The sequence below is a fragment of the Sminthopsis crassicaudata genome, chromosome 4, assembly GCF_048593235.1.
Source record: "Sminthopsis crassicaudata isolate SCR6 chromosome 4, ASM4859323v1, whole genome shotgun sequence".
Taxonomy (NCBI): Eukaryota; Metazoa; Chordata; class Mammalia; order Dasyuromorphia; family Dasyuridae; genus Sminthopsis; species Sminthopsis crassicaudata.
The window spans coordinates 354,305,591-354,326,796 of record NC_133620.1 but is presented as its reverse complement, the minus strand read 5'-3'; the positions used below and the strand labels follow the sequence as shown (position 1 = coordinate 354,326,796).

The window sequence follows — 21,206 nt, the reverse complement described above, 5'->3', positions numbered from 1 at the left end:
CTTTTTGTTACTAAGCATTTTCTCACTCAAAGATAATATTGGAAATATTGGAGCCAGAATATCCAGACTGCCTCACTAAAGTCCAAAATTCTATTATATCATGGTTGTATGAGATTTTTGTAGAAATTCAATTAAAACTATGTCAGAAACTATGACAAAAAAGGTCATTTTTTAGTTAAATGCTTATCTATGTGAAAAATCTATGGAGTAAAAAAAAAAAAGTCTGAAGCAGTGATAATAGATCAAAGGATTATCTTTATAATGTTGAAGTATACATACAGGATCTCAATGAATGAAAAAGCATTTAAGAGCTCACAATGTACCAAGCATACTTCTATGCAATGAGTATATAAATGAAAAAAAGAAAAGTCAGTCCCTGACCTCAAAGATTACATTCTAATAATAGGGAAACAACAAATATAGAGGAATGGTGCCACCATAGTTGTGTTCAGAGTTGGGAAGTCATAGGGATGATTAGGTTGACCTAAAAAGAAAACCGATAGACACACTCATCTATTGATGTGTATATATTAAAGACCTACAACATGTCAAGTATTGTGCAAAGCAGAAAAAATACAAAATGAAATGACTTCAAATTGCAAGGAGTTCATATTCTAAAGAGGAAGGTGATTATCTATGTAACGAAAGAGAATAAATACAATTAAATAAATAGTATTTCAGTACAAGGTAGTTTAAGAGGAAGGACACCAGCAGCTAGAAGAAGGGATCCAGAAAGGCTTCATGTAGAAAGTAGTGTTTGAGCACATCTTGGAGAAACAGAGGGATTCTGAGGCAGATGAGAGGAGGGAGAGTATTCCAGGCAAGAATAGAGAACTTGGGGAACAGAGAGAAAGCCTATGTAGCTGAATTCAGAGGGCAAGGTGGTAGTGATGCAGTAAGAATGACAAGACAAGTTCAGGCCAAGTTGTGAAGGACTCTAAAAAACTAAAAACTATCAGGAAATATGTCGATTTGATAACTGCTCTCAAAGTTGGTCTTAAGTATTTATAAAAAGTATTTATATAAGAATTATAAAAGAATGTAATGTGGGAATTCTCAAGTCCAAATAATCATTATCTTTAATACATTAATATGTTAGTTGTGAAATTCTGTAACTTGGACATCCAAATTGAGGCAGTAGAGCTAATATAATTGGCCATGAATAAAGGAGATAGAACCATAATAGCTTTTATATCTGGTTTTCAGATCAAGAGAAGGTATAAAGAAAGTAAGAACAAATTGATCAAGATTAAACATTTAAGCTAACTGCCTAGCATAACAGTAAAGGCAGGAAAGAATTAATTTTATGATTTATACTTCCAAAAAGAATTTAGACCAGAATGCAAATTGGATATACATATAAAATCAGACATTATGATCTAATTAATATAGAATTTTAAAAGAAATAGATATACAAAGCACTTAGTATAAGGAAGCTGATCATTGAATTTACAGTAGATCTGAACTTCATAGCAGGTAAGGCTCAGAAGGAAACAAGCTGGGTTACATAGCTCTCATTGTCTGCTAGAAAAAAGCATACCTATTCATATAAAAAAACTTCTTGATTCTGAAGACAGATCTTCCAGAACTCTGAAGTATTTTATATGGATAACTAAGGCAAACTAGGGAAAGGGTAGAATACCTACAATTAAGAAAAAATTTAACTAAAGATTCGTAGGAGACAGACTTGAGGAACTGGCTGAAATGGTGAGGTATATAGCTACCTAGATAGTATTTCTGACCAGAAGCCAGAAATGATGGGCCTGAGGCTCAAATATGAAAGACTCTTGCTCCTTCCAAGACCAAAGGGGAGCCATAAGGTTACTACCTCCAGCTCTCAATCACATGAAAGAAATAACTATAACCTGGATTGGAAAATGGAAGCATCATTCAAAAGACAGATAACCCCAAGGTTTAGAATCTGAAAAATGGACTCTATCGATCAGAAGAGAGAACAGGAAAAAACTCCCCAATTCTCTAAATTTGTGCTGTGCAACATAAGACTATACTTGTTATTCACTTCAACTATATACATTTTCTTTTCTTTTTTTTTTTTTCCCCCTGAGGCTGGGGTTAAGTGACTTGCCCAGGGTCACACAGCTAGGAAATGTTAAGTGTCTGAGACCACATTTGAACTCGGGTCCTCCTGAATTCAGGGCTGGTGCTCTATCCACTGCGCCACCTCGCTGCCCCTACTATGTACATTTTCAAACTGTATTTCCTTCACACCTGAGTAAAATTTTATAGTATATTTATGCATAACTATGCATCAGCTAAAGGAAAAAATTGAAAAAAAGTCTTACATGACTAAGGAAGCAAAATTTCTAGAGCAAACATTTCCTTTTTTTTTTTTTTTTTTTTAAGTATTCCTTGAGTGGCAGTACCAAAACATTAATCCAAGATGAGCAATACTATAGTGAACTTAGCTGGGGGAGTCTTTATGTCATGGGTGGCCTTCTTCATAGGACTCTACATAAACAAATTTCACTACATACCAGACATGTGATATTCTCAGTGAATTTGAAAATTCAGGTCCAACTTTCTAATCAATATAGACATGTTTAAAAAAAAAATTCTTTGAAAATGAAAGTGGTAGTGATTACCTTAAGGGCTTCTTCATATTCTCCTACAAGAACATAAAAAACAAAAACAAAAACAAAAAAAAAACATGAGTACTTATACAACAATTAAAAGGGACAAGTGGTCCTTGAAATAAGAATATTTAACTTCTAAACAACTTATACACAAGAAAAAAGTAGAAGCTGGCCTTCTATTAGGACCGCTTTCTTGCCACACTACCTTCATGTATCCGAAAATCAGTTACCAAAACTCCAATCCTTTACCCCTTCTGAAGGCTCAGAGGAGGTCAGGTGATTCAGGAATCAAAGAGGTTCAACATTATCATCTTAGCTACATTAAGAGTTAAAACAGCTTGTGTGGGATGATCTGGAAACCTTATCATTACTTACAATACTGTTTTCATGGAGAAATTCTAAGTTCCAACTTGTTGTTGAAAAGTTGGGGACTGCCTATACATCAAGTCAAGATCATATGACATCATTAAAGCAATAATGCAATGTACTGCACATCAGTTGGCATACTATTCTTAAAGGAAAAACTACTAAATTTCTAAGACTAAAACACACATTCTGGAACCTTTACATGATACTAACCTTTGAATTCATGCTAGAGGCCTACTTTGTAAATTCAAGTGCCAGATGAGGTCCTCTCAGTAACTATATGCTCTTGGATTAGATCCAAGGTGAATTTACTTTCTACCTGTCACAACTGAAATTATGGTAAACTAAGATGACAAAGTTCCAAGTACATTCAAGTTATTGATAAAGTTAACAGTTACCAATTAAAAAGGGGCCTGGAACTCCCCAGCAAACCAAGAGACCTTGAATAAAATCTGATGTATCACTTTTACAAACAAAGAGAGTATCAAAAAAAAAAAAAAAAAGAAAAAAGAAAGAAAAGAAAAGAAAGCAGTATATCATAAATGAGGAAAATAATATGATTGGTTATAAAACCTGAAACATTAAGGTGTGGGGAATAAAATGATTGGATAGAAATCAGGAAGATAGGGCTAGCAATCCCTCACTTTCATCTCATCTCTAGGAAATTCTGATTGCTTTGGTCCACCTGCAAAAATAACCCCAATGCAAATGAAAATATGTGAACGGATCATTTTCCCCAGTGTTTTTAAATGAGGGAGAACCAAGTCTCCCAAGTATAGACTGATAAACATAATAATAGTTTTCCCAAGTAGTAAAAAACAAGACTTACCTTGACTATTGATGGACACCTATAAAAGAGAAAGAACAATAAAATAAAATAACATATCATTAAATGAACATTTATATTGTTAGCAATGATCACATAATACAAAGGCAAATTTTTAAAAAGACTTCCAAATTTTTCAATATCAACATTAGTCTTTCCTTTGGATAGCTAGGTGGTACAGTAGATAAAGTACCTGGCCTGAAATCAGCAAGACTCATTTTCCTCAGTTCAAATTTGGTCTCAAACATTAGTTGTATGACCCTGGGCAAGACACTTAATCCTGACTACCTTCATCTCCTCACCTGTAAAATGAGCTAGAGAAGGAAATAGCTAACTACTTCAGTATCTTTACCAAGAAAACTCCAAATGGGATAACAGAGAGTTAGACGTGACTGAAACAACTGAGTAACAATATTTTCCCACACTTAACTCTTTCTTTCATTTATATGTAAAATTCATGTCTATTAGAGGCAGCTAAGAGGTATAGGAAATAGAGCCCTTAGTCTGCAATCATGAAGATCTAAGTTCAAATCTAGCCTTAAGCACTTACTGTATAACCCTAGGAAAGTCACTTAACCCCTATTTGCTTCAGTTTCCTCAATTGTAAAAGGAGAATAATAACAAGCAACTACCTAGCAGGCTTGTTGTGAGGAACAAATGAAATAATGTAAAGAATTTAATACAGTACCTTATTTTTAATAGGTATTTTTTTATATGTGCTTATTCCCATGTTGCTTCCTTGTACTATTTACACTCTGTTTATGTATTTAGGTTTAAAATAATTTGAAAATAAAAAGCAGCAGTTATATTAATTTTTCTTCTTTCATTCTGCTTCCTTCTTTGTCTCCCAAGCCTGTCATTTTCCCTAAGTCCCTACTCATGGGTAGCTATTTTCAATCAGCACTTTATGAAACCTACAAACTAAACCAATTATTTTCTGAAGTTTATGAGCTCTGCTGCACTCCTAGGAAATAAGAAAATCTTTGTCCTAAAAAGTCAGCAATGAGTACTATAATATACTTTACCTCTTCACTATCCTCATCCAGGTATTTTATCTGAATGGTGTTCAGATCAAATGAAACTTTTACCTGCAAGTGAGAACACACATATTATGCAATTTGAGAATCAAAATAACTTTCAACTTTACCCATTACAGGAAAAACAAGAAACGTCACATTTCAGAAAAACAAGATCCAATTTCTAGGCAGTCATCTCTCCTATTTTAACACAATTACCTGCTTGAAGAAAAGGAAAGGATTACATGATCTATGAAGGTCTTTTATAGCTTAATGATTCTTTTAAATTAACTCCCACATGATACTATGCTCAAAAGTAGAATCTTAATTAAGCAAAGGTTCCCGTTAAATAAACTGCTATACAGGAAGTAAAACATTTACTACTGAAACCCAGACAAACATAGTAAGTACAAAGGTCAAAACAAGAATGGGAAAAGCACTATCAAACAAAGAGCAGATGGCCTACTATGTAAGCTCCTGCAAGTAGGGATATTTCTTCTTAACTTTGGAACAAGCCACCTATGACTTAGCAATAAAGTAACTGATCAGTTCTTAGAAAAATGTAACCTACTTCCTTTGCAATTGACAATGAACACTGACCTATCTCCTCTCATGTATAAGAACATACTACCAGAGCATAAGCAAGATGAAGTCCATACCAATTCATTCACATACTGTTCATTAAAAACAAAACAACACAAAAGAAACAGAAGTCCTCCGAATCCCTCCCATTAAAAAAAAACAAAAACCCATTAAGTCTTTTATCTCCCAAAGTAACTAGTATTCTTCAAAGCTTCTCTTTTTAAAAAAGAATTCATTTTCAATTCCCAACTAAAACATTACTTTCAAAGAAAATTTTTCATACGGGATAAATTCAGTAAGTATAAAAACTTTTAAAATCTATTTAATTTCACTATTAAAAATAATTATCTTCAGGAAAGCTTTCATTTTGGTAAAGGGGGAGCAAAATGAAATCACTCACCATTGCTTCCACATCAGCCCAGGTTGTATTTTCTGAGTCTGAAACCAGAAAGCTTTGTGTTTCATTTTTAAAAGTCACATTTAGATTAACCTGCGGCTCCATGCTTTGGGACTAAAGGGGAAAAAAAAAATTAATTACTTCAGAAAATGCTTTACAAAAGAAATGAATGAATGCTAACTTGTAATGAAGAGGATATAGTTTAAGAACTTGCTTCTCCATAAAGTAACCATTCCCCAATAGACAAGTGGTAAAAGTATATTAACAAACAGTTATAATAGGAAAAATTGCAAAATAATAACAACCATATGGTAGACTGCCCCAAATCACAAATAAGAAGGATGTAAATTAAAACAAATCCAAGGTTTCATTTCATATCCAGCAAATTAGTAAAGATGAAAATTGGCAATGTTGGTGAAGTAGAGAATTGTTATAACGTTTTTGGAAAGTGACATGAAATCATGCTGAGAAAGTGAATAACATGTCCACACAAATAGTACTACTAGAGATCCCAGTGCTAAGCACCTGAAGGAAAATCACAATCAGAAAGGTCCTACATATGTCAAAATATTTAGAACAGCATTTTTTGTAGTACCATAGAACTGGAAACAAAATAGATGCTCATCAAATAGGAAATGGCTAAACAAATTATGATAAAGAAGCATTACTGCATTATAAGAAAATATGAATATGAAGAGTCAAGAGTACAGAAAGACATATGAACAGAGTAGAAAGTAAAGTCAGGAAGATAACATACATAATGACTCTAACATTTTAAGTGGGGAGAATTATAATGACCAAGCCTGGACCTGAAGAAGAAAGAAATTTTCCTTTCTTCCCTTTTTGTAGAAAAGAGGGATTTCAGATATGAAAGCAAGTCAAGAAGCATTTATTAAGCATCATCTATGTTCTATAACATCTGTTAAGCACTGAGGATACAAAAAAAGGTCAAAGACCCTCACTACTCTTGAGGCGTCTAAAGTATAATGGAACACTGTACATAGTGATATAGAGGTTAGTTTTGCTGAACTTGCTTTCCCCATCCCCCCCCAGTTCGTTTAGATTCTTTTTTTCCCCCAGGCATGATTTTCTGGGGAAAGGAGTGGGAAGGGATATCCATGGAAAAGAAGGTGAAATAAAAACAAAGGATATCCAGTAAAAATGTTAAATTAAAAAAAAAAAAAAAAAGCAATACCAACATTACTACACAAAACTCTCTGTTTTAGAAACTGAAACCTCTTATCTAAGGCATAAGAAACAACTGAATTTAATTTAAAGTCTTAATTTTATTCTTAATCATATCTGAACAAAATTATTCAGCATGTGCAAAAAACAAATGACATGTACTTTAAAATGTTCTTAGAGGAAGGTAGCTAGGTGCTGTGAATAGAGCACCAGTCCTGAAATCAGGAGGACCCGAGTTCAAATTTGACCTCAGGCACTTAAACACTTTCTAGCAATGTGACTTGGGCAAATCACTTAACCCCAACTACCTAGCCTCCCCCCAAAAACCTATTCTTATACCTTTCATAATCATTAACTTGAGATTCAATTTTAGATTATTTCCTTGGGACATCAACATCATCCTGAATTGAATTTCCCCATCCAATGATCATTAATAATGGCTTCCATTAGGAATTGGTCTATTATAGATAGGTAAAAGCATTTATTATTTTCTAAGTCAGGTATGTAGCATTGTCAAGAGGACAGTTAACCCAATTTTAATAATGTTTTTTATGACTAGAGTTTTTATGTAGTGGAGGGGATACACTGATTTGGAAATTTTCTTTGGTCTCTATGAAATAATTTAAATACCTTAAAATCAAATGTAAATTGCAAAGAACTATAAGAACACCAGTCAAAGAGCAGGAGATGTTAGTTTCATGTAATCTTGAACAACTCATAACCTTTTTGTACCTTAATTTCTTCATCTATAACATAGGCAAATCTTGATCTGCCCATGTAGGATTAGATATTAGATTTAGGGTTGGAATTAGGAAGTCTGATAAGACTGGAAAGTTGATAGATTAGATAGACTGTATGTAGATAGACTGTGAAGATCAAATAACAATTTATGTGGAAACACTAGTATGGCAGAAAGAATCAGGAGAGCTCTAGGTTTTTGAACCCCAGGTCCATAACTCACTGTGTTACCTATGGACAAATCATTTAATTTCTTTTGGCCTAAATTCTCTTGTCTTGCAAAATGGGAATAATGTGAATGGGAATAATGCCACTCATTCCCTACCCCTCTTTTTTGTTTTAAAGAAAGCATATTATCAATATAAGACTATGTAATATTTTTATAAATCAGTTTTTAAAATAAAATTATTCTTTCTTTAACAAAGAGATAAAGTCTTGTAAAGCAAAACACTAGATGGAATGTTCTTATTAAAGAAGACCCTATAGTTTGAATGAGAGATTTCTTTTGAGGTAATGACAATTTACCAAACTTATTCCAACCTAGACTCAATTTGATTACCAAAATGTTCCAATATTTCTAACTCCCACCTTATTGACACATAATTTATTCGAGTATGAACACAAAAGTTCAACACCTATCCTTGAAAAATCAAGTGTACTTCATGATCTCCCAAGAGCTTTAGAAAGGACCACAACTCATGGTGAAAAAGGCTATCCACCTTCGGAGAAAGTGAACTAATGAACTCTTCGAGTGCAGACTGAAGCATATTTTGTTTTTCACTTTGTTTTTCTTGCCCTTTTCTTTGTAACATTGCTAATATAGAAATATGTTTTGCATGACTTCACATGTATAATAGGTATTCTATTTGTTGCTGGCCTTCTCAATGCTTCTCAATGGGAGGGGGAGGGGCATGAGAGGGAATGAATTTGGAACTCAAAATTTTTTAAATGAATGTCAAAAAAAAAATACACAACAAAAAAAATTAAGTTAGGGTCACCTACAAGATTTTACCTACAAGAAATGGCTAGTCTGGCTTTCCACATTCTGAAAACCTCAGTCTAAAACTAACTATCCACCTTCCCCATTCTCACATTACACAAAAAGAAAAGCACAAAATAGTCTGGAATTCAGTCAGCAATTTTACTAAAGGATAAAAAGCAGGAAGTGAGACATATGTTGAGGAGAAGAGAAAAAGGAAGAGTTCTGTCCATTTTTACAGTTTAGTTTTTTATCTGTTTCTCTTCCAAAAGGCTAAATCAGTACCCAGAAACCTAACCTCCCTTTAACAGTGATCTCTGGTTAATGGTGCAGATCAGGCCTAAGAGAGTTGGCCCATCCTGGATCAACATCCGTGTAACCAAGCAGCCTATTCTTCTGCTATCTACCAGGAGTTTGACTGAGGCCAGACTCATTCAGTGATTAAGTTTAGGTAGCAAATGAAGCAAAGACTCTCCTCTTTCACCTAGTACAAAAAAATCATAATTTAAATAACTCGATCTGGGAGGGGAAGACCCTCAGGGTTTGTGGCCAAAGCAGAAAAGACTGCTATCTGCATTGAATCTGAGTCAGTCAGGACCCAAATAGAGACCAAATGAGATTTGGCCTGGGACCTTTTGGTGGCCAATTAATGAAAATCATAGTGATTTAGGTTTAAAGCAAGGTCTTAATGAAAGAAATCTAGCCAAACGGCTTAAAAAGGCCAAGATTTTCCATCTCCAGTCATTCTGATCTCTATCTAGCCAATGGGCTAGATGGCTCTGGAGGAGAGATCGAGGCAGGTCACCTTGCACGGCCCTCCCTCACTTAAATCCACTTAAATTCTCTTGCATGTCATGGCACCCCCTCCCCAATGTCATGGTCCTCTTCCATAACGAAGGTCAAACAGCAGCAGTGCAGCACTCTAAGGCAAGAGCCCTGGCTCACCACTACTTGAGGTAAACCACATTTCCTCTCTGTTTCAAAATTAGGTTGAGTGACTGTAGGAGAACCTAAGCTTGTTAATTTTTTTTTCTGCCTTAGAACTGTGATTCATTGACACAGGAGCTCCTGCTGCATAGGAGTTCTCTTCTAAAGAAGACATTCAATTCCCTCATAATTTACAGCAGACACGCTTAATCTGTTTCTTTTTTGAGGGGGGGAGGGGGAGAAAGGTCCCACTCTGGCAGACTGGAAGTCTATCGAGCATTTCTCATAACATTTTTAAATGTATAAAGGTTTATGAAGGAATCAAAGCTGTAAAAATACATACATGATTTCTTTTTTTCCCCATCCAGGTTCACTGACTCCCTGGAATTTACCTAAAGACCCACCGGGAGTTCATAACTCCTTATTAAGAAACTTTTTATAGTCGTAGAAATTGCCTGGGTCAAAATCAGTCAGGCAATAAACACTTACTAACCTTCCTCAGTGTGCCCAAGTGCTGGAGATACAGGGACCTAAAAGATCTAGGCATGCAAGGAGCTAAGTACGGAGAAAGGAAGGAGGGGGTCCTAGCATCTCGCAGCGTGGGAAAGCTTCCTCTAGAACACGAGATTTTTATCTGGGCCTCGAGGGAAGCCGGGAGGTGGTGCTGGCCCACAGGCAGGAATAGAACTTGGGTCTCGTCTCCGAAGGTTCTCCTAGCTAGTCACTCACTATTTTTGTGTCTTTGGTACAGAAAGGACTGGAAGGTGGGAGGGATATGATGTGTTACTGAGGGGCCCGAGTCTAAAGGACCAACGGTAACTGCAACCCCGGACCCTGACTGCCACATAGCACACAGTAGGCGCTTACTAAATATTGACTTATTGACACAGCTTCCCTGGTTAGGGCAGGGGCCAGTTACGAGGAATTTCCCCTCCCTCCTGGACCCGGCAGAACACCGGCCGGGAGACCTCTCTCCTCTCGCGGGGCCCATCCGCCTCCTTGTCCCCTCTTCGGAACCTCCTCACCTCAGAGGCCTGGCTGGGCCTCGACCCCTCGGGTTCCGGGAGCTCCGGCCCACTCGCAGCTCTCCGTGGGTGACCTGTCCACGGCCCTCCGAAAGCTCTGCCCCAAGGCAGCTGACCCCACCTTCTGGAAGAACCTCGAGCCTCTTTACCCGCTTCCCGCCCCCGGGGGGCGCCTGCCCAACACCGGTGCAAGGACTGCTCCGGGCCGGCTCAGCTGCTGCCCCTCTGGGGAGACTCTAACATGGCGGATGGAGACCAAATTCAGGGCATCTGAGCCCAAGAAGGGACGATTGGTTGGGGCCCTTGTCCCTCGGAAATGACATGCCTCTGATTGGTTTAGGATGAGGCGGGGCGGGGCGGGGCGGCGAGCGGAGAAGCACAACAATAACAAACACCGAGAAAGAAGGCGTAGCGGAAGCGGGCTAGAGCGGCTTTCCTCCTACTGATCCCTTGGACAGTTGGCCTCTTCCAGCTACAAGCCACTTCGGATATGATAGGACCTATAGTTCACTCCTAACTCCCAGAATATTCCCCCTGACCACTACTCGCCAAACACCGATCTATAGATTTGTACAAATCTAAGAATTTGTATCCGCCCTGTGACGCGAACATTCTTCGACCTGTTTTTTATCGTCACCAAGTCCCACGAAAGTCCGCGATGCAGCTTCTCCTGGAGACTACGATTTCCAAGATGCACTGCACCTCATTGCTCCTCCCCCAACACATACACACCCCTGACTACGCACGTAAGCTACTCTTGTCGCAATGCACTCTGGGTATTGTAGTTTCAGTAATTTGCTTTACCTGGCGAGATTCCCATCGCGGCGGAAGGGGTGGAGGACTCGGGACTTCTCTTGCTGCTCTGCTAAAGACAGTGTGGCTCCCGGTGGTGGTTCCGACTCTCGGAGAGCAATTACTGTGACGTAATAACCCACTGATTGAGAGAGTAGAAAAGAAGAGGGCGGAGCCTAACACTCCCGACGCAGTACGTAACCTCTTCCTTTTCCGGCTCCTTCTATTTCCGTCTTATGGAAAGTAAGGAGGGCCAATCACAACCCTCAAAAGGAGCCAAACCCATTCTTCCCATCCTGTTTACGTGGTCGTGTGGGTGTTGTGATTGGCTTCGAGGCAGTCGGCGGAGTTCCGATACCATGACAACAGGAAAGCGCGGGAAATCAGGATAAATTGAAACGGAGATTGCGCGCCAGATCCCACAGAAGACCCCGGAAAGAAGGTGGCTTTTTCCGGGCCAGGCACCTTGCTGTTTTACTTGGACTGAGGGAAGAGAGCGCTTGAAGAGAAAAGGACTAAAGTGAGTTTAGAGGGAAGCTTGGGGAAGAAGGGGCGAGGTTCAGTTCAATTCTGCAAGCGTTTATTAGGCGCCCACTGTACGCAAGTGTTTTGAAGTTACAAAACCAAAACAAAGCAGCCCGTGCCCTCTGGGAGCTTGCTTACTTTGCTGGAGGAGGAACCAGATGGATGCTGACCCTAGGTAATGGAGTGTGGTTTGGGGCCTAAGAGTGTTGTACCCACTTTTGGGCGCAAACTAGGCCTCGAGTCGTTGTGTAGGAAGTGAAGGAGGTGGAGATGAAGGAGAGCGCTCCAAGCTTGGGGGGTCAGACGTGGGGAGGTAAAAACGAAAGGCTCCCTGTAAGGAATTGCAGATAAACAAGTTCGGTGTCCAACCGCGAGTGCTTGCGGGGCTCTTTGGGAGCTTTGTCAGGAAAGGTAGAGTAAAACGGCGTTATCACGTGCATTGTATGCTAAATAGATATATGTCTTATCTTAAAGCGTAGGGGAGCCCGTGGTCTGACGCGTGCTTTAGGAATATCATTCTGATAGTTGGGCCCCAAGAGAAGTCATAGTCCAGGAGGCTGATTATAGATTGTTATGATAGACCTGGTGGTAGCTGGGTGAGTAATACTGGGTAGAAAGTAAAAAGATAGAAGAAACATCTAGGAAAGTAAATTGGAGAGATACTTGAACGAGTCTTAAGTATAGCAAAAAAATACTAGATTTGATTTTGCTTTTCACAGAGGCCTTTTTGGGCACTTAATGCTGGTTGATCTAAGACTCTAGTTGGAGCTCTCTAATCTTAAGACTTTGTGTTTAAAAAGCAAACTCAAAAAATGTTTCATGTGAAATATTTGTTTCCAAATCATTTTTTACCTTGTGTCTGTTAAGGTTCAGTGAGAGAGAAGAGAAATGGATTTATCTACAGTCAGTATCGATGAGGTAAAGAACGTCCTCGTTGGGATGCAGAAAATCTTGGAATGTCCTATCTGGTAAGTTTGTAGACCAGTCACCATTTATGTGTGATCCCTTCCTAATCCCATGCCAACATAAAAGAAGGAAAATGCCTTTAAATCATTAGAAGAATTTACATTGGATGTTATTAGAGATGAGAGTACACCGGATTAGATAGTGGTTCTCACAAGGTATACTTCAGCATTGCCTTAGGTATGTTGAAAACTGTATGGAGCTTACTCTTGCACTTACAATCACATATCTCCAGGTTCTGCTCTAGTGATTCCTCTTAGAAAAGAATAAACTAAAGAAGATTTAGAATCACTGACCAGTTTACTTTTTTCAAGTAATGTTGAAAAAACAAATGTAAAACCAGTATCACATGATTCCCATCAGAATTTTCCTTCTGAATAAATAGGTAACAATAATAAAGCATGATAGGATACACTCTTTAAAATACATACACGTATGAAGTTATGTAAAAGTGAGTTAGATGTGATTCAGGAGAGCACCAAATGTTGGGTTCATTCATGTGAAGAATTCATAATGGACATTCCCTGTGCAAAAGGTAGACTTATTTAGGAGAAGAGGTTACAGATAAAATGAAGAGATACTATAGACATAAGAAGTGGTAAATATGAAATAGAGTTGGGAGTATATAGTTAGGAAGGAAAGGGGTTTTTAATAATTAACAATTGAAGGGACAAATTTCCTAGTGGAACTCCTAATTAATTAGGAGAAGGGAGCATGAGGTTGGAGTATTCTCTAATCAGAGTCCACCTGACTCCTTCCTATCTTTTTTTTTTTTTTTTTTGCTGAGGCAATTGGGGTTAAGTGACTTACCCAGGGACACACAGCTAGGACGTATTAAGTGTCTGAGGCCAGATTTGAATTCGGATCTTTCTGACCAGGGCTAGTGCTTTGTCCACTGTGCAACTTAGCTGCCCCCTAGGTTGGAGTATTAGACGGCAGGCTAAATCCTAAAAGGGATTTAATCCCTTAAAAGAGTTAGCAGTAAGAAGGAGAAAGACCATAACACATTAGGAAGGGAAGGATGAGAGGGAGTTACTGTGGGGGAGTGGGGAAGGGAATGTAGTGCTGTGATGAGTTATAATCTCAAAAAGAATTCAGCAAAGATGGCATGAGCCATGAACAGTTTTATATGGAAAATTTAATCTCAGGAGTTTGATATAACTTGGATTTCTGACTGGACACAGCAAGGTGGGGGGTACTCACTGTTTCCACAGAGGGTGGGACTATAAGATTAAACTGGTGGTCCCCATCAGTGCCCTTTCCTGTTTGCTTCAGGGAGTAATTCACATACTTAGAGCAGAAAGAGAATGGACCTCAGAGGTCATCTAATTTGACCTGTTCCTTTAAGAATGAGTAAATCGAGGCCTAGTGAAATTAAGGGATTTGCCTAAGACTACACAAATAGTCTAAGCTTCAAAAGCAGGGTTTGAATCCAGGTCCTTTTGTTGAGGTCCAAGGGCACTCCAAAAATGTTGGGGTTCCAGATCCGTCACAAGATGGCAAAGTACTTGCAGGCTCAAACCAATCTCTCAAATCAAGGGGCAAAGTTTATTATAATTGTAAGGCCAATTAAAACTGGTAAATTCCAAAAGAAGTTAGCCAAGAACCAGTAGCAGGAAGATAACCAGGTGCTTCATGTCACTGATTGCTAATTTTATGGCTTAGAGGTGGAGTTGAGGAGTAGTCTGGTTCTGATCTTGTGTGTGGGTGTGGTACCCATAGTGCTCTGGGCAGAGTGTCACTAAGTCAAGTGGTGAACCCCCAATTTTATTCTGCACCTGTTAACAATTTTTAGCGCCTTATTATTGTTGCTCTTTAGTCTTAAAAACCCTGTTATCACAGACCATCAGGCAGCCAGCAGTATTTATGGCATTAGCATCCTGATCATGTAAACTGGGGCAGGTTAACTTAGGGGAAGAAATGTATCATTTCCAATTACATCACTAACAAGGCCAGGTGGCCTTAGACTTATTGCCATGTCATTCCTAAGCCTGTATCACATCACTTTACTCAGTAGCCAGAGCTCTTTCCTCTATACTTGGATCCTAAGTTTAAGAGTCAGCTGTCTCCAGTATGTCTTGCTATCTTTGTTTTTTATACCTAGATTTAAATAATTTGTGTTCTTGTTGAACTGAGTATTCCTTTTCTTTACTGAACTGTTTTCATTTTCCTACCAATTACATATAAATATGCAGTAGGCCTAAAATGGGTCTATTTTGGAAAATATTTAAATTTGGATCTTTTCCTTTCTTTATGATAAACATTGACTCCATCAGTTAACTAGGAGAACAGATTTTGCCTGATTTTTTTTTTTTTCTCATCTAAATGTTCATCAACATGTATCCCAGCCTCCCATATGGAGGTACATACCCCCACACACACAGTCACATATTGGAGTTTTCATCCTGAAATTTATGTTTGTGGCATGTTTGGGTAGTTTGAATTATAATTACCTTATTGGAATGTAACTATTTCCAAATTAAGTTTTTGGATGAGATTGAAAACCATCTGGTAGCAAAGCTAAATTCAATCTCTCTTTCATTGGTTGCTAAGAGGTATAGTAGAAGTACAATAACAAATCAGAGTCTTCTGTATGCCCTAGCTCTTTGGTTTTGGTTTAATTTCATCCAAATAGTGATATTTTGTAGAGTGCTTTATAGTTTACACTGTATTAACACTTTATAATGCTGAACATTATTTTCCCTTTTTAACCAAAGCATTATGGTATAGTACACAGAACACTGGATTTAGAGGCAGAGGGCCTAGGTTCAAATGGAGTTCTGCTACTTAAAGTCACTTGTCTTCTCTGACCTTCTGTTTCCTCAATTACCTTACTGGCAGCTAGCCAGCAAGTGATTAGAATCCTGAGTTTCAAGACCTGCCTCAGACACTCAAACTATAATCCTTGACAAGTCACTTAATCTGTCTCAGGCTTAGTTTCCTCATGTAGTGAGAGGTTTGGATTTGATGGCTTCTTTGATACTAAAGTATGTCAGAAACCCAATGCCCACTCCACAAAGGTCTTTTTTTTTTTTTTTTTCCTTCCCCCTGAGGTAATTGGGGTTAAGTGACTTGCCCAGGGTCACACAGCTAGGAAGTGTTAAGTGTCTGAGGCCAGATTGGAACTCAGGTCCTTCTGACTTCAGGGCTGGTGCACTGTGCCAACTAGCTGTCCCCACAAAGGTCTTTTTATTTGAAAAGAACCATTTTCTGGTTTGGCAATGGTTAATGTTGTAAAATTACCTATGCAAATATCTGGTAAATAAAAACTATTATAAAAAAAATAATAATTAAAAATAAATAAATATAAAAACAAATTAAAAAAAAAAAGAAAAGAACCATTTTCGTATCCTAATACTAGGAATATCTTTTATCCTGGTCTTTGCAAAGAGAAATGGAAAAATTTAAAGAAAAAGCATTGAAAAACTAAGATGAAACATTAGACCAGGAGTTCTCAAACTATGGCCCATGGGCCAGATGCGACCTCTGAGGATGTTTATGCGGCCTGCCGTGTTATGGCAAATGAGCTGAAGGGTGGAAACAGTGTGAGTTTTTGTTTTTACTATAGTCCGGCCCTCCAACAGTCTGAGGGACAGTGAACTGGCCCCCTATTTAAAAAGTTTGAGGACCACTGCATTAGACCATTGTGAATAGGTAAAGAATTTGGGGACAGATGACTGTAGCTCTTGGTGAATAGTAAACCATTTATTGAGCATCAGTTCTGTGCTGATGATTATGTACTGCAAGGGATATAAAAATAACAGAAGACAACATCACTTATAGAGTAATTGGAGAATTGGGCGCACATATATAAACACACACACACATACATGTATGCAAAATTATTTCACAGCATTTAACAAAATACCAGTGAGTATTACATAACAGCAAGTCTTTTAGGTATTCAGGAAAAGCAGAGAAAAGGAATGATCAAAATCATTTTTAACCATTAAATCTCTACCTCAGAGTAATTGTAAAATCTTGAAAGTTCTAGTTCTATGTTAATTTGGTTTTTACAAAGGATATGCCTGTTGTTGTTTTTTTTTTTTTTTAATTGGGTTTATTGACTCTACAGTAAAAATAAACAATGTTTTTTTTCTTTTAGTCTGGAATTGATTAAAGAGCCTGTTTCTACAACCTGTGACCACATATTTTGCAAGTAAGTGTTAAAGATTCTCCACATTTTCATAATAGGACTTGTCTTGTTCTAGCATGTAAGTCCAACTCCTATTAAAAGTGGTAACATATTTAACTCCTTGGCAGGGCACAAATTACTATATGGCCCAGTCTTTACACTCATTTTTATTTGTATAAGAACAAAAAAGTCAAAATTGTGGGGCAGTCAGCATTTGTTCTTATTACTTAGACACTATTTTTTATTTATTCTCTCTCTCCCCATTAATAGCATCCTTTGTGCCCACAACTTTCTTGCTTTCTAATCTTTTTCAAAACAAGAAAGGATATTATATTAGACATTTATATCATGCTTAGGTAGAAATGTTGATGTATTATATTAACTCTTTATTGAGCTTTTCAAATAATTTATATCTATGATATAGGAATGGGGGGGGGGGATCTTTTGTAAGTAGGAGGAATAGGAGAGCTTCTCCTTATTCTTGAAATTTAACTTCTAAAGCCAGTCCTAAAGGTAAGCCTGGTTTAGTCTTCAGGTATCTCATTCAGAAGGGACAATGATGTTCTATTATTACTCCTAGGAAAATAAACCTGAACTATAATACAACTCTTGTTCACAGGTGAAGAATGGGAAGGACTCTTAGAAATCTTCCGTACAACCCCTCATTTTAGATTCATTAAGTGAATCCAGATCACATAAATGTCCTGGGGCCTATCGGTAGTGAGAGCAAAGCTTGGGTTTGAATCCGGGACCTCTGACTTTGGCTTCAATTCGATATTACTTCAGCTGTACCCATTCTGCTTCCCTGTTGCCTGCTCACACTGTGAAACATCTCTCCCTTTCTCTTACCCTTGAACCCTCCTTTCTTATCCTTTTGATCCAAGGGTTCATTCACTAATCTAGTGATTCAGAGCCCATTTTAGTCCCTCTCACCTCTCTGCTACAACCTCTGAACAAGATTTTCCATCTTCCCCTCTCTAAAAATAATTATCATGAGCATGAGATTTTTCACTTCTTGAAAAATCTTTGGGATCTACTTTTCTTAAAAATTTGTCTTTCTTATCAAAGTGGAGCAAAGGAAATACAGTTGTGTGACCTCCTGAGGCCTTTCTCCAAAATTAATTAGGGATTCAAAGGCCTAAGCACCTTTCTTCTTATTGACTTTCTTACTCTTTAGAAAATTGCCCTCCCCCCACCCCCCAAAAAAGAAGAAAAAATTGTCATCATCTTCACTATTGATCTCAGTTCTTTAATTTGTCATCAGCATTCACAAGGATTTTTTTTTTTCTCTCTTTGCATTATTAACATAGAAGAACACAGGCATCTCCTCTGAAGCTCCCACTTTTCTCTTACATTTGCATTGTTTGTTGATGGGACATGAAGACAGCATAACTCACAATTTCAAGATTTTGTTGCCAGAGTGTTTTAGACCTAGATAACACTCCTTCTCAGAGTCATGTTTTTAAGGGTACAAAATAAAATATGGGGCATTACAAAGTTATTGAAACATAGTTAATCAAAATATATATTTTTAAGTTTAAGCATCTTGAATTAAGAAACCCTGACCTAAAGACTACCAAATATCATTATAAAAATATACTTCTGTGAATGATATTAAGCCACTTTCCTTCAAATTTTGCTTAATGTTTAAATTTTAAACAGAATTTTAGGCAGAAACAATATTAAGAAATATATCTTTAATATAATGATGACTTTGAAAGTCTTGAAGAACATTTGCATGATTAGTTTTCTTATGAAATTTCTTCTATCATAAATTTTATGTATGATAATATTTCATATTCTGAATAATACTCTGGTCTGTAGGTTGAATAATGAAGAAATACTGGGAGACAGGAAAATAATGTTCCCAGATTCTATATTTACTTATTGAATTGTGTTCTACAATTATCTAATAATGGAAGTGTTTTTCTAGTTATAAGCAAGCTTACAATTCTGAAATGATCTTTCCCTGAAGGTTAAAAAAAGTCAGAAAAAAATATCTTTCACCATGTATTTATTAACTTACATTCTGAAGTATCAGGCAGTGTATGCCACCCTGGGAAACACTATGGTAGTGACATTTTTCAATCACCAGAAGTTGTATTCTACAAGAGATTATACATAATTCACTGACACCCACCAGGATGGAACGGTTTCTTCCGCATTTAAAATTTCTAATAAAACAGCTATGTGGGAAAAGCCTCAAAACTTCTCTATGATGCTATGATTTACCTGCAATTTTTTTTTAACCAACTATTATATCTTGTCTTTAGATAACTTCTTTCAATTTGAAACACCAAAGACATTTCAAATTAGTAACCACTTATTCATTTCCTGATACATGCAATGCAATGTGCTACTTGCTAGAGATTCAATATAGACCATGTTGTCAAGGAGCTTACCCTCCAGTGAGGGGAGAAGCAGATATAAAATACCACTGATAAATGGGACTGTGAGATAAATCCAAAGAAGAGACTAGAGGGATTACTTTTAAGTTGGGGGCCAGGGCACAGCGGTTAGGATAAATTTCATGAAGAAAGGCCTCGAATTGTGCCTTGAAGACAGGAAAGAAGTCCAAGAAATGGAGATCGGAGGAGTAGCCATTTCAGGAATGAGTAACAAGAAGACAAAAAACGTAGAATCTGGTAGAAAGGGGAATTAGGTAAAATGAGACTGGAATGGTGGTCTGGAGCCAGATAAAATAACCTTAAATCTTAGGGTAAGGAGTTGATGGTTTCTTGAACAGGGAATAGAATGCAATCTTTGAAAAGAAAATGAAGTGATCAGAAATGAGGAAGTCATCCCATCTATGACTCAATTGTTACACCGTTACCCAAAAACTTTTTACCTTTTCAATGCCTTAAGCATTGAACCTGAGAGAATTCCAAGGGTGCTCTGATTTAGATGATTGTTCTATTGCTGTAGGGTCTGGTCTTTGTGTTGTCAAGAATATGAATGACTTGTCCTTTCTGAGTATATGGTTTAGAGGAACCTATGTTTTATTAATCAGGATTTTCCTGTGCTTACTCTTTAAGTTTTAGAATCCAAATTTTCTTTTTAGATTAGTATAATACTGTTAGGAAAGGGGAACAGGACAAAATGTTCTCTTAACTGTATAATGCCTTTCACTAAAGGGAGATTAGGATCTATGTTGTTATTTACCTCCTATCAAGCACTCAGCTCTGCCTTTCAGCTCATGTGCCCAGAATTTGTCATTGTCACAGTACCCTAGTGATGAATACGGTTTCCTTTCCCTGACTGCAAGACTATACTGGTCAATGTGTAATCATGTTGGGACACTGTTATATCTTCATGGATTATTCAGATTTAATTCTAGTGACTTGTCTCCTTCAAGCCACATGCTAGACTAGAGTATCCTTTTTCCATTAATCGGTAATCTGCTCTCTATTAGGATATTCAATTACTGCTGCTCCTTCCAGCTTTTCATGTTCTCTACCTCTTCTTTTGGCCTTTTTCTTTTTCCCTTGCCTATTCTTGTCATTTCTTCTGGAAAAAAGATTAGCCTTTTAAAGATGTTATAGACTTCACCAGCCAATCAGAGAGTTATGGCTCTTCTCACATTCATCAAAGTTACCAATCATAACTCCTAGAATGAAATCTGGGTTTTCAGCTCTCCTTAGCTATAGTCATTTATTTCTGGGTGCTTAGGAGCTGCTGTTTTGTCCTTAGAATGGTGGCTATTTGCCACCTATATTAAGACTCAAAAGTCATTACCTAACTGATTACATTAACCTGAACATTCTCAAAATCTGAATTTGATAGTTTAAATTTTATTTTAATACATACATTGTTAATTATGTGACGTGCATTCTAATTCTGACAGATTTGCCATGCAACACAAGTGATAGTTATATATCATTAAATATGAATCAAACTAAATTGCTTGTAAACTTTATTTGGTTACAGCAGTACATTGTGTCCATAATTATATGCTCAGTCTTCATAGGTCATTGCTCACACAGCATTGGCATCCAGTTGTGCAACAGCACTGTCTATTGGACCAAGTCCAAAGCAGTCTATTGAAGAGACTGTAAATGTGACATTTGAGGATCTATTAAAGAAATTGAGAGGGTTAGTCTGAGGAAGAAAAAACTCATAAAATGTTTTCTTTATGTAATTTGAAGGCTTTTCATGT

General features: G+C 37.3%; 2 protein-coding genes across 37 annotated transcripts in view; one reads left to right on the top strand and one right to left on the bottom strand.

Moving 5' to 3' along the window:
* Positions 1-11,570, bottom strand: part of NBR1 (NBR1 autophagy cargo receptor) — a 31,849-nt gene extending 20,279 nt beyond the window's left edge. For 14 of the 33 annotated variants that reach the window (XR_012481227.1, XR_012481228.1, XR_012481229.1 and 11 more), the window contains exons 1-6: positions 10,636-10,752; positions 9,091-9,167; positions 5,785-5,895; positions 4,812-4,874; positions 3,790-3,808; positions 2,604-2,626 (exon numbers count right to left, since the gene is read on the bottom strand). Coding sequence is in view for 30 of the 33 variants with exons in the window: in XM_074261666.1 (XP_074117767.1) it covers positions 2,604-2,626; positions 3,790-3,808; positions 4,812-4,874; positions 5,785-5,895; positions 9,091-9,117 (243 nt within the window). In the remaining 3 variants the exon portion in view is untranslated. Of the gene's footprint in view, positions 1-2,603; positions 2,627-3,789; positions 3,809-4,796; positions 4,875-5,784; positions 5,896-9,090; positions 9,168-10,635; positions 10,904-11,255; positions 11,378-11,439 lie in introns of those variants that run through there. The other 19 variants (XM_074261672.1, XM_074261676.1, XM_074261674.1 and 16 more) reach the window with 7 other exon arrangements.
* Positions 11,552-21,206, top strand: part of BRCA1 (BRCA1 DNA repair associated) — a 74,642-nt gene continuing 64,987 nt past the window's right edge. For 2 of the 4 annotated variants that reach the window (XM_074261664.1, XM_074261665.1), the window contains exons 1-3: positions 11,812-11,947; positions 12,820-12,920; positions 17,021-17,074. In XM_074261664.1, coding sequence (XP_074117765.1) covers positions 12,841-12,920; positions 17,021-17,074 — 134 coding nt within the window. In that variant the 5' untranslated portion in view covers positions 11,812-11,947; positions 12,820-12,840. Of the gene's footprint in view, positions 11,948-11,989; positions 12,128-12,819; positions 12,921-17,020; positions 17,075-21,206 lie in introns of those variants that run through there. The other 2 variants (XM_074261662.1, XM_074261663.1) reach the window with 2 other exon arrangements.